Genomic DNA, 13718 nt, shown 5'->3' on the forward strand with positions numbered 1-13718 from the left:
TGACTCCGTCTCCCTCTAGTGAGGGTGCGTGCAGCCATAAAACTGTCAACTGAGGTTGCTCACACTTTCAAGTAAAGTGTTTTTCAATATTAAACATGATTTTTTACAACAAATACGTGCTCAGGACAAACATCACAAAACTGTACGCTCACATAAATAATCTAAAAGCACAGCTAATTTATCTCCAAATACCAGTTGAAATTAAGATCTTCACACATTTGACCACACACATGGCTCCCTAAATTCTAGGCACATTATCCCATCGTCATACATTATTCTGTCATTTCTATGGGTTGGCAAAAACTAGAGTGCATACTCTTCAGTGAGAGCATGTCAGTATCATTGAAATTAATTACTCAGTGTTTCTCCCCATAATTACTTGAAATTTCATAGCATGGTGTTACTCAAACTTGCTGATTATGAGAGCTGTTAATTTACAATCAGTTCCTCTCATAATTGTACCAGTACCATTTATTTACTCCTAATTAAATTAATTTTCAACTACCTGATTCCGAATTTGAGGTAGCTTCATAGTAGTTCTGCTGCTACGAAGGTGGCATCTTTTAGAAGTACAAATTGGAGTACCAGATTAGATTTAAATGATGGAAAAATACAATATCAGTTATACCATTTCCCTCACTTAGCATACAAACTAAAAAACAAAACAAAACATTTCTTTAGTGATAAAAATACAGTCCTTTTGTGAGCATAGTCACAAGACCTGGAATCTGTTTCTTTGCATGCAAATTATAATCAAAGGAAAAGGACCCAAATTCTGTTGTTACCCTTTTGGTTAACCCGAGTAAGAATGTGCATAAGCTCAAGCTTGTGAGCATACTGTTTCAGGATAGCACAAAGTGATTGTATAAATGAGGACCCATCCTTTGCATTTCTACAGGAACAGTAACCAGGTGCTGTAGAATACACATACAGAAAGTCTGCTTCAACATGCCACGTCATTGTCAGTACCCCTTGTTGGTTTCAATACCGCAGTCCAGTTCTGTACCTCGGCAGACCCAAATAATGAAAAGTTTGAGTTTTCCAGTTAGACTTCTGCAATAATCCCCTCTGAAAAAAAATGTTCATTTTTTCAGGTCAATAGGTCCATCTGTTCCAAAAATCACTCCTTCCTCACCATGACTTACATGCAAATAAAACTGCTCCTTTTGCTGTAATCTTGCGAAACATGGCGCATCAATTCCACAATTTCTCCACCTGTAAGATCATTTTTGTTCTGACTTCGTATTTCAAGTTCATGAATGTTTCCCTGAGGTTTGCTGCATCTGCATCCGTATAAGGCCATTCTAGTACTTTTGTGAGAGTTCTTATTATTGATTGGTATATGTAAACCCATTTCAAGATAATCCATTTTCTAACTATTATCCAAGGACGTTGCTGAGTCCATTGGTTTGCTGCCATGTAAGAGCTTTGTTTCTGAATTTTTAATGGACTTTGAATCCATTGAGTTCTCAGTGTTCTGCATGGGTACTTTATTAACTCACAGCAGCCAACCACTTGTCCCATTCCATGCCAGCTCTGCCTTTTGTCTTTAATGTTATCAAGGTTTTTTAAAAATAAGAACCATGATAACACTATTATTTATGTAGTAATATATCTGAGATACTAAAACTTCCCTACATTGGTGAGTTAAAATCTTAGGATTCTGACAGCTAGAATATCTTAAGCATTAAAAAAGAAAAGTCTAGCCCTGGCTGGTGTAGCTCAGTTGGTTAGGCATCATCTTGCAAAGCAAAAGGTCATTGGTTTGATTCCCGGTCAGAGCACGTGCCTAGGTTTCAGGTTTAGTCTCTGGATAGGGGTGTGTACAAGAGGCAACTGATCGATACTTCTCTCCCTCTCCTTCTCCATCCCTCCCCCTTTTTCTAAAAATAAATAAAATATATTTGGGGGAAAAATCAGACCAACACCTTCATTTGTTACAGGGATTTGCAGAAGCATTTTTGGAACATCTCTGGAAAAAATTGCAGGATCCAAATAATCCTGCCATCATCAGGCAAGCTGCTGGAAATTATATTGGAAGCCTTTTGGCAAGAGCTAAATATATTCCTCTTATGTAAGTAACCTAATTTTTCCAAGTTTTTTTTTATATCATGCTTTAAAAGATTATAGCATTGTCTTAAGTTGGAGAAATATCTGCCTTATGTTTTTGGTTTATCTAAAGTGAAAAAATCTTTCCCTGCTCTATGCAAAATGTTTATATATCCAAGAGCCAATTTCCAAATAAAATGTTTCCTTTTTTAGATATAAAATTTCACATGCAAAGCTTTTGTCATCTGTTCAGAATGGTTGTTCTTAAACACAAAGATCCATTTTTCTCCGTGGATAGCATGTAGTGTAGTGTACTGTTTTGATTCTTCTTATAGGTTTGTCACTTTTCATTTGTATTCTGAATCGTATCTGTTAAAGCTGAAGAAAAAAGTCCTTTTAAAGGTAATAGAAATATCTATGTAGGAGGCCAGCACTGGGCCTGTTCCTTCCAGCGATCTATGAAAATAACTTCGGGCCAGGATGCCGTTCGACCCTTCTCCAACAACTAAAAGCCATCTGGCGATTCTGTTCTAGATTGTTGACACAGGACTTCATCAGAATCCTATAGGGAATGGTGAAATCAACCAGACTTTCTCTTTTCCTTATAAGCTATTGGTAAACACACCCTAGTCTTTGGCCAAATCCCTCTAAGAGGACCAGGGCCCCATTGGAGAAGCCCTTCTGAGTTGATAAGGAGGAACTGTTCTCCATCCCTTGGGACTTCCGGCATTCCTGCCTGGTTTTCCTAGGAGGTTCGTGTGTTCTACCTTGTGATGGGAAGGCTGTCTTACCACTCATCTCCCTGTCCTCCTACTTTCTTTGTTTCTCCTTTTTTCCCCACGGGTGATACCTAAAGAAGCCCATGGACTGAGTTTTCTTAATTTGTAATGAGAGACAATTGTGTTTTTTTAAGTCACTATAGTTTTATTGTTGTTGTTTTATTTTAAATGAAGCCAGTGGAGTTGACTTGAATTTTTCTTTTCTCTAGTACTGTAAAATCATGCCTAGATCTTTTGGTTAATTGGCTGCACATATACCTTAATAACCAGGATTCGGGAACAAAGGCATTTTGTGATGTTGCTCTTCACGGACCATTTTACTCAGCCTGCCAAGCTGTGTTCTACACTTTTGTTTTTAGACACAAGCAGCTTTTAAGTGGAAACCTAAAGGAAGGTCAGTGATGCGGGATTGATGGATGGGAACTGGATTTTCCTTGTATGGTAGTCACCCTTTAGAATGGAGAGTTGTTACTTTTTTGAGAATTTGATGACAGCATTGGAGTCAGAAAACTGTACATGCACACAAACTTATAAATAATTTGAAGCAACTTATAGACCCCTAAAAACCCCCTTAGGCCTCCTCTTATTAGTTCATGGATTTGAGGTTGAAAACCTCCACTTTAGAGGGTGGCATCTAGAGTAATTGTAAGATGTGAAGATCCTCTTCTTTAGAGGTGAGCAGTCATGGGCACTGTGCCAATGCCATGTTCAGAGCTTCCGATGCACCCCTCCTTGACCTTGTAACGAACAAGGGCAGTGAAGGACAGGTGTCATTCCCACTTCACAGAGAAGACCAAAAGCTTGGGGAAGTAATATACTGGCAAGATTAGAAATTGAAACCAGGTGAAGATGGTTGTAAAGCTGTGGGCATAACAATTGTGCGCCTGTGTTAAAGACTTGAGTAAATTTACTGGTTTTCAGGTTTGCTGATTTCTAAGGGTTTATGATTTAAATCCATCTGAGATGAAGCCTGTTTCTTGGGTTAGTGTATTTTAGTTGGAGACAGCCCACAGTAGCGATGTCGGTTACATCAATTTAAATTGTGTTCACTGTCATGAATAATTTAAGTGGTTTAATAGGCTTTTTACTGTAAACCGGAGTTTCTTAACCTCTGCACTACTGACATTTGGGCTGCATAATTTTTTGTTGTGGCGGCTGCCTTTGCCTTGTAGGATGGTTAGCAGCCCCTCTCATCCTCTACCCACTAGATGGCACTGGCATCCCTCCTCACCCTCTTAGTGACAACCAAAACTGTCTCTTAGACACTGACAATTGTCCATCCTCTTAGGGGTACAGTTGCCTTGAGTTGAGAACCACAGCTCTAAACTGAAACTTGTATGTGTTGCATTGTATCATACTTACTTACATCCTGTACATTTCTGAAAAGATAGGGGAGGTAAAAATTAGTTGTATTTATTAGTTCTAGGACAGTGAAATTTGTAATTTCCCCATCTATATCCATAGTTTTTGTTTGTTTGTTTAATGTAGAATACAAATAACCAGTGTAAATTTTAAAAATATGCTCAACTTGGGGGTGGAAGGATAGAGCAAAAAAGAAAAACTCATGGACAAGGACAACAGTGTGGTAATTGTTGGGGACAGAGGGGAGGTAGAGAAGGGTATAGGAGGGATAAGTGGTGATGGACCCGAGACCTGACTTGGGGTAGCGAACACACAACACAGTGTATAAATGACGTGTTGTAGAATTATGCACCTGAAACCTGTGCAATTTTGTGAACCACTGTTACTCCAATAAAAAAAAAGAAGAAACCCCAAAAATTAAACAAAAACATGCTTAACTTTACTAATAATTTAAGATATGGAAGTCTTACCTCTTTTTTTCCCCCCTGTTGTTGCTTGTCAGATTGGCATATATATATGGTATATGGAATTCTGGAAGGAGAATTTACACATTGTACAGTCATTACTTCCAGGGATTGGAGACTCACTTTGTTGACAGAACTTTTTAATGATTTCATGACTGTTAGTTGAAATCAAATCACATGGCCTTTTTTTTTTATTGATTGATTTTTTTAGAGAGAGAAAGTGTTGAGGGGAGAGAGAAAAACAATGATTTGTTGTTCCACTTATTTATGCATTCATTGGCTTATTCTTGAATGTCCCTGACTAGGGGTCGAACCCGTAGCCTTGGTATATCAGGCCAGTGCTCTAACCAGCTGAGCCACACAGCCAGGGCCAAATCACGTGGTCTTTAAGCTTAGCATATACTATGCTAACATATATGTGACTTTCAAATTGTCCTACAAGCTTATAGCCTACTAGGAATCTTTGCTTACTTCCTGGTTTTTTTTTAAAAGAATCAAGTTTTCTTTACAAGAGTTGTCTTAGTAATAAATGAATGTACTTAAGTCTTGTGACATTCTTCAGGGCTCCACATTGCGTGACTATCTACATGGATCTTTTTTAAGGCAATTCTATAACTATTAAAGTCATTTTTTTAATCTGTGAAAAAAAATCTGTGCTGCTTAAAGACTGTCATCTTTGTACCTTTTTAAAAAATCTTTTGTTTTTTAATCAAAGGTTTGAGGTACCTTCAAAGTCTAAATTTTGAACGTATAGTGATGAGTCAGTTGAATCCTCTGAAGATTTGCCTACCCTCGGTAGTTAACTTTTTTGCTGCAATTACAAGGTAAGTCTTTTGTACTTTATTGGTGAAAGTTATTTAAAAGTAAATTTACATTAGTATTGGTAGTATAAAATTCCATTATGTTCCTGTGAAGCTGTTTAACATAATTAGTTAATAGCATACATTTAAAATCCAGTAACCCAGCACTTCCAGGAAACACTACAATGCAGCTATTGTTTTTATACTTTGGTGGTATTGGAAATTGCTAATTTTTATCCACACAGGATAATTCAACAGAAGTCTAGACACTTTGAAATAAGTAAGGCAACTAGTAATCTGAGAGGTACACACCAAAGATGTTTACTAGAATGATTCCTATTATAGTAATAAAAACAGACTGAATATGAAATGAATCTCCAACACAGGGGATCGGTTTGTTGAGGGACTGTATTATCTCATGCTTTGTAGCTATAGCTAATGCATAGTTTTACTGTGGGCCTGGCACAATTCTATGTACTCTACCTAGAACTTACTGAAACCTCACACAACCCTATGGCTGTATTACTAACCCATGTTTATAAATAGGAAGATGGAGGCACAGAGAGATTAAATGACTTCCATCGAGTCATACCTAGACTGAGGCAGAGCTAAGATTTGAATGCAGGTAGTCTGGCCCCAAAGCATTTACTGAATTAACTCTGCTTCATGTAGACAGTGAATTGGAGACCATGGGCATTTAATCAGCTTACTCAGGACAGGATCATAGCTTAAAATTTTCAACACATAAGAGTCTTATAAAATAAAAAATAATGCATCCCTCCATCCCTTTTAGATGGCTTGCTGCTCTCATTCAGCAGTCTTATTTTTCCTTTGCTGGGCATCAAGTTCATGGTTTTCTTTCTCCCGAGATCTCAAAAATGGTAAAGAATGAAAAGGAATAAAGAGAACAACAAGGAATAACATTCAGTGGTGACACATTGCAGCACATTCTGGGAAGACAGGCAATATAAGGACGGATGAGCAAAGCAGAGGCAGCTGCTCCTGAGAATATTCTTGGGGTGCGAGTAAGGGGCTGCATTTGATGAACAGACTGGTCAGAGAGGCTCTAGATTTGGGGTTGGAGTTAGCAATGGAAGTTGAGTGAGGTATAATGTTCTGTATTGAGGTTATCTGTAATTCTGTAGCTGCTGCTCTTGCTTAATGGTTTTGAGATTTCATTACCAATTCATACATCTGTACTTTGATTTTAACTGCTATATAATGTTATATTAATTTTTAAATTTATTTTTATTTTTTTTTCCTATTACTTTTAAAAATTTATCCCTTGTTGGGATTTAAGTTGTTGGTTTCTCAGTATTGGGAACAACATGGTTGTATGTGTGTTCAGGTGCAAAGGCACACAATTCCCGTCACCCAGAGTGCAGCTGCTGGTTGTAGGAAATGGACATTGTGAACTTGGCCAGATACTGCAAATTGCGCTCCAGTGGGGTTTGGCCAGTTTACCCTCCCGCTAGGAGTAGGGAGTGAAATACGATCCTTGGTACTGGAACAGAAATAAACAGAAGTTGTTTAAAATCACAATAGTGACCTGAGAACCTGAGAAGATACACCTGAATGAATACTGTGGGAGGGAGGGAAGGAGGTAGAGAGTAGCAGAAATGAGCTATATCCTCATCTCCGAGAAGCCATATGATAATTCAAGTGGCCAAGTCCATGGAGGTAACCACCAAAAGAATTGACAATATAGTTAGTGGTCCTGTTGTTTTCTATCACGAGCTTGTCAATATATATAACTGCTTTAACTCACTATGCCTGTTCCTTTCTTTACCATTTTCTGAGACTGTGACTTAGTCATCCTTGTCCCTCTCTCAGTACTGTCCTGATTTTTCAATAGCCAAGCCTCTCCATCCTCAACCACTATCTCCTCTCAGGAAGTCCTGAATCCCTTTTTCACCAACCCCCTAATTCTCTTATAAACAGTAAAAATAAATAAGTAAAGACATACTATTTTGCAAACTAGGATAGTTTTACCTGGAACGCATAAATTTTTAATGAGTTGTATATATTAATAATCCGAGCCCACTCTCACTTCCTTAAAGTGATAGCCACATTTTTTCCCCTTGGCAAACTCATAAATAGTAGACCCAGAGAACTATACCCTAAAAGCATTACTTCCTGCTTGCTTTTTTTTTTTTTCTCTTGCACTTGTTATGTTTGGCAATATCTGTATGGTCAGTATGGATGTCACCCATGTACGAACATGTTCGTGGAGAGTAATTCCAGCATATTGATGCCTCTGCATTGATTCTGTTGTTCCGCAGTAAATACCAGCTAGTCTTCTGCTATACTATCATTGAGAGGAATAATCGCCAGATGCTACCAGTTATTAGAAATACAGCTGGAGGGGACTCAGTGCAAACCTGCACAAACCCACTTGACACCTTCTTTCCTTTCGATCCTTGTGTGCTTAAGAGGTAGGTACCCTTAGACAGTCGACTGTCAGTGGTGAATTTAAATGCATTTTCCCAAGATTGGGATATAGAGTTTCTTTGTCATAAGTGACCAGCTCTTCCTAGATATTCATAACTCATGGTCGTCTTGCACATATTTCACAGGCCCAAAGTAGAGCATGCCTGTTAGAGGCTGCTAAGTGTCATAGTGGTACTAGGGTTTGGAGATCTTTGCCCCATTAGGAGCCCAGGTTAATACCAAGGGTTTTTTGTCTATTTTTTGTTTTTCTTTAAACCTATAGGTTTAAATCTGTAAGGTGCATGGATAGTGAAGATGCTGCTTTTTCTTTTAGAGGCCATATCCCATACTGTTTCATAGAATAAACAAAAGCCAAGAGGTTTATTGTGATGGGAAATACTGGAAAAACCACCAAGCCATTCTTAATTTTGCATTTGCATAAGGAAGCAGAATTTTTGTTTAATTAGTTTGTAACTAGCAACACAACAATTTGGGATTATCTGGTTCCCCCAAGTCTTGATTGACAGAAAACAGATTGGTCTTTTTTCCAAACTTATTTTTAGTGAATTCCTATGGGAATATAAGAAAGTTCCATAATACAGTTTTGTTTTCATTTGGACACATAACAACTCATTGTCAATCTATACAAAGTTAAGAAATAATTACACTTGAAAATGAAAAGATGAGAAACAGTTGGTATTATACTCCATCCGCATGAACTCTTACAAAAGAGGAGCCACATTAGTTACAGTACTTACGTACAGGAGGGACCCAAGAAAACCCTGGCATTTTTTTATAAAAAAAATCATGTATTTATTCTTACACGTTTAAACTTGAGTCACCTTCAGGTACTCTCCATTTGTTGCAATACACCTGTTGAGACTTTTTTCCACTACTCAAAACAGTTGTTGAACTCGATTTTGAGGCCTTTTAGTGCTTCTGCTGTTCTTTGTTTCCCTTTGAGGAATTTTTTCATCAGGGAAAAAACAAAGCCTTTCGGAGTAAGATCTGGTGGGTGGGGGAGCGGGGCATGGTGGTCATGCTGCCTGTGGTCAAAAACTGCTAAACACTCAGTGTGTGCTGTGGCAGGTGTGCTGGTAAATCACCCATTATGAAATGGGCAAACACATTGAAAGAGTCTTCAAAAAAAAATTTCACTGAAGTCGAATGCAGCCTCTCACAGCAGTGCCAGCTGGTACATTGATTTAGATGGGTTCCTAGAACATTCACCTAGCAGTACTACAAGGCCAGTACTACAAGGGGCCCGCCCTCCAGAAGATACTTCTGTTATGTTGTCTGGATCCCCCCTTGTATAGTATTTTTTGGCACTTATTATTTGAGCCATAGTTTTTACTTTATTTTGAATAGTAGGTCTTGTGAAAGAAGAGCTAAAAATGTTCTGACCGTCATTGTAGTATTTAACTTGATTCTGAAATATGATCTTTGTTGACAGGTCAAAGAAATTTATTGATCCTATTTATCAGGTATGGGAAGACATGAGTGCAGAAGAGCTTCAGGAGTTTAAGAAGCCCATTAAAAAGGTAAATTTGTGATTCAGTACTTTTTTGGGAATCTCTGTGTGGTTACAGATCATAGTAATAGGAAATAGCAATGTTACACTTAAAAATATTTTAGCCCTGGCTGGCGTGGCTCGGTGGACTGAGTTCAGCCTGCGAACCAAAAGGTCACCAGTTCAATTCCCAGTCAGGGCACATGCCTGGATTGCAGGCCATTGCACATTGCTGTTTCTGTCCCTCTCTTTCTCCCTCCCTTCCCTTCTCTCTAAAAATAATAAATCTGTTTTAAAAAAATAGGGCATTTTATTTATTCTGCCTTTACAAAATTTCAAGCTTAGGGTATGCTCTTATGAAGAGAATCTTTGGTGTTTTTTGATGAATTGTTTAAACCAGACATTCATACATTGACTTTGGGAAGTGAAGGTTAATTAAAAATCAGCTGAACAAAGTTAGATATTTACCACTTAATCATTACCACCAAGTAACAATGACAAATTTACTTTGCTGCCATTATAAGTAACGCTGTAATTTTATGGAGGTTAACATTGATCTTGTAGCTCTTCATGAATAGGTGGTAAAGATGCAGGTCTGCAGCATAACTTCCAGTGCGTGTCAGATGGAGGCCGTGCACATATTGCCAGAGGGGAAAATTAGAATTCAGTAAGAAATAATGTCGCTGTTCATTTCTTTGTGGCACATTGCTTTCCACATTAAAAGTCAGTTTTATATGCCTGTCTTCCTTTTTTCATCATTGGAAAGCTCATTTTATTATTTTTCTTTATATTGTGTATTTGAGGCCACCATTCATTCATTCACTCACTCACTCATTCACTTTGTGTTAGATATTAATGCAAGCGTTAAAATAGTGAGCAAGAATGACATGTTACCCTCCCTCACGGAGCTTAAAATCTTTTAAAAAATGAGACTTTAAACAAATAGTGACAGTGTGTAATGAGCAATTTCGTGTGCATTAGAAGAGGCTTTTGAAATTTAAATATTTTCTTTACCTTTCCAGAAGTAGCACATTCCTGAGGAAAGGAATTCTTGGAAGCTTTTCAAATGATCCCTTGTGATCTTATTGATAATCTCTGTTCTCCTTACAGGAGGTGGAGGAAGATGAAGATGATGACTTTTTGAAAGGTGAAGTTGGGATTACACCGAGCTCCTTTGACACGCATTTCCGAAGTCCTTCAAGTAGTGTAGGCTCCCCCCCAGTGTTGGACCTGCCAGACCAGTTGCCTCTGGTTGCAAGGATTTGTGATTGAGACAAACATCCCCATCATGCCCTTCAGTACCAGGGCGCATACTGTTTGAGCTTCACATCAAACTAGATCAAGGACCTGCCTCAGGCAGCTTATTTTCATATTAGACTTGCTCAAGTGTCTGAACAGACATGTTTTTTTCTTTTTCTTTTTGCCCCCCTACAGACAGAAGGAAAAGACTGAACATCATGTGCAATATTTTACAATAGAGTTGATGGTAAATGTTGAAGGCTTAGCTTGTTTAATGTATGCATTATTTATGCGTTACAGCTTTTTGACATAGTTATTGTGAAATTTCTAATATTGTCAACAACCTGTTTTAACAGATTGAGTCTTTAACATAGGTTTTGGTCACAGCCATAAGCACAGGACTTTGCTGAGGAGTGAAAATCCTCTAGGACACTATTAAAGTTTTCAGAATGAGTTTATTTTGGGTACATTGTTTACCCTCTGCTGTAATTCTATGCGTGCTGGTATTTAGTGAGGTACAGAGGAGACAGGAGGAGAGTGGAGAGAGATGGCAAGAGTTGGTCCCAGATGCTGAAAGTTAGAGATCTCCAGGGACTTTAGAGACCATTAAAAGCCTGGAGGGGAGAGAGAGGATTTAGGGAAAAGAGACAAATGATACATGGGTGAGTGTAAAAATGGATTTAAAGAAAAAACAGAGTTCAGGTAAAAGTAATTCACATTGACTGAAAGCGGGGTTGGACTTCTGTAAAACAGCACAGAGTATTTCACCCTGAAGCGCCCAAGAGTGCTGTTAGAACTGAAACTACTTGTTTGTGGTAGAATACTAACTTGGGATTTTTTTTGTTGTTGTTGTTTTTGTTTTTAACCAGAATCAGTAGACTAGTTCTCATTTTGAAAATTTTGTGGGGAGGGTGGGGTACATTTTAGATTAATTGGTGGGATGGTTTTGCTAGCAACAAAAGCCAAGGTTACAGCTACTATCTTTGTCCACTGGCTGTTCGTATCATGGATTCAGCTCAGTGAAATCCTCTGTCCAGGTTCTTTTTGTATTTTTATAACCAAACACAGCAGAAAGGCATCTGTACCTTTCTTTATAACAAATTTGTGTAGGCACTGCTAGAGTCATTTTGAAGTTTATGTACATTTTAGCTTTATTTCTTATTTGTATACTTTCTTGTTAACTTGTGAGAATGGACATCTTTAAACATATTTATTTTCTGCCACTTCTCCTATGTTTTATTTAAAGGCAAGTATTCTTTTCTCGATCAGAAGTATTTTGTAATGAAATAATTTCTCTTTCCTAGGGCTTTGTATGCTCTTATATAATTATATTGAAGGCAATGTAGAATTTGAATTTCAGTCTGTAAATACGTTTTTGGAAAATACAAATTTTTATTGCATTAAAAAGTTTTGGATATTGGTGATTTTCTTTTGGTGACTTTGTGGGAAGTCATTTGAGAACGTTTTGGTTCTCTTTTTTTTTAAACTGCTGACAAAAAGGTGGAATTTTTGTATACTCGATAAAATGAGTAAATGAAATGTGTCCATAGAAATTAATGGTAAGTGGGGTCTTTGTGGATTGGGAAGTAACTTTAATGTAGAGGGATATATTTATAAATAAGTCTGTTTAGTTTCAAAGGAGCTTGTGACAATAAAACAGTGCCATGATTAATCTGGGACTATTGTTAAGCCAATAAAGGAAGAGTCTTCTTACACAAATACTCTTTTGACTGTTGTTTTCTTTTTATTGATCTGTATTAAAACATCATTTTGCAATGGAAAACTGCAACTGCGATTTTACTATTAAAAAGGCAAAAATATTGCCAGTGCGATTCAGTGTGATTGGGAATGCTCAAAAATAAATTGCGTGTTGGTGATGAGAATGACTTCCAGGTGCATTTGAAGTGTCAGTGACTCCCTTTGATCACAACCAGCTAGGAGTGACTGAGGCTTGAACTGGTCCAAGGAAGACAAGTCTTCAAAAATTTTACGTGCTTTGAAGGAACATCTCAGCTTTTGGGGGGAGAGGGGAATAATTGTGAAATTTATTTATATGAAAGCAGGGAATTTGCCCTGGCTGGTGTGGCTCAGTGGATTGAGCACCAGTCTGCGAACTGAAAGGTCGCTGGTTCAGTTCTGGTCAGGGCACATGCCTGAGTTGCAGGCCAGGTCCCCAGTTGGTGGCATGCTAGAGGCAATCAATCAATGTATCTCGCACATCGATGTTTCTCTCTCCCTCCCTCCCCTCCTCTCTAAAAATAAACATCTTTAAAAAAAAGAAAAGAAAACAAGCAGTTTTCTCTTTTACTGAAAAGCAGATTTTCAATTGGTGAAGGAGAACCAGGGTCCATTCCTTTGTGTGTCAGCTATGGTCTGGTCTTCCTTAATAAGTGACTTCTCTTTCTAACCAGGTGTGTGACTTAATGCTCTTCAAAGCTCTACTTTTGTTGAGCTGTAAAGTGGAAACAACTAATAGCTACTCGAGGCTGTGAGGATTCAGTGGAAATGCATGTAAAGTCAGTTAATAGCTATTTGGCTATCTTGTGAGGAAGTCTAAAGCAGGTAGCACTTCCACAGAAAAACCTTTTCAAGATAAAGATAACTTCCATTTCACCCATGTTACTTCTTGATTCCAACTTAAGACATCTAAACTGGAGAGGAAGGGCCAGGGTCTGCCCACTGCTAGGCACTGCCAATTATGGTGGTTCTTAACAATTGCCCTAGAATTCCCTAGGAGTTTTTCTAAAAAACTAAGAGAAGGTAGAATATAGATGATTACATTTTAATGGTTTTTGCTCTGCATGACATGGCTCTTCTTCATCTCATCACTTTTTTTTAAAAAATTTTTGTTAATGTACTGTGGAGTTGGATCTATTTGAGTGGTATTTCCAAAATAAGAACCCCAGCGTGATTTAAGGCTGAGTAGGGACTGTTGCAGTATCTTGCTGATCTTTACTCCCGTCTCTGAGTGCCAACTGAATGCCAAGTGCCAAATGTGACTGATGATTTCTAAATGTGGAGCTGGCAAAGTTCGGGCGCCATTTTCCCAGTTTAAGTCTGGTGTGGCCCTGACTGGTGTGGCTCA

The 13718-nt window shown here is 38.1% G+C and overlaps 1 protein-coding gene and 1 pseudogene across 1 annotated transcript in view; one reads left to right on the top strand and one right to left on the bottom strand.

Annotated features, from left to right (window-relative positions):
- RRN3 (RRN3 homolog, RNA polymerase I transcription factor) overlaps positions 1–12332 on the top strand; it is a 39575-nt gene extending 27243 nt beyond the window's left edge. Inside the window, exons 13-18 of the mRNA XM_054589608.1 lie at positions 1944–2074; positions 3038–3222; positions 5370–5478; positions 7737–7889; positions 9338–9425; positions 10505–12332. Coding sequence (XP_054445583.1) covers positions 1944–2074; positions 3038–3222; positions 5370–5478; positions 7737–7889; positions 9338–9425; positions 10505–10666 — 828 coding nt within the window. The 3' untranslated portion in view covers positions 10667–12332. The remainder of the gene's footprint in view (positions 1–1943; positions 2075–3037; positions 3223–5369; positions 5479–7736; positions 7890–9337; positions 9426–10504) is intronic.
- On the bottom strand, positions 678–1483 carry LOC129083701 (caspase-3-like; annotated as a pseudogene).
- Positions 12333–13718: the final 1386 nt, after the last annotated feature.

Source organism: Pteronotus mesoamericanus, unplaced genomic scaffold (genome assembly GCF_021234165.1).
Source record: "Pteronotus mesoamericanus isolate MK-2021 breed Mesoamerican mustached bat unplaced genomic scaffold, CSHL_Meso_final scaffold_167, whole genome shotgun sequence".
NCBI lineage: Eukaryota > Metazoa > Chordata > Mammalia > Chiroptera > Mormoopidae > Pteronotus > Pteronotus mesoamericanus.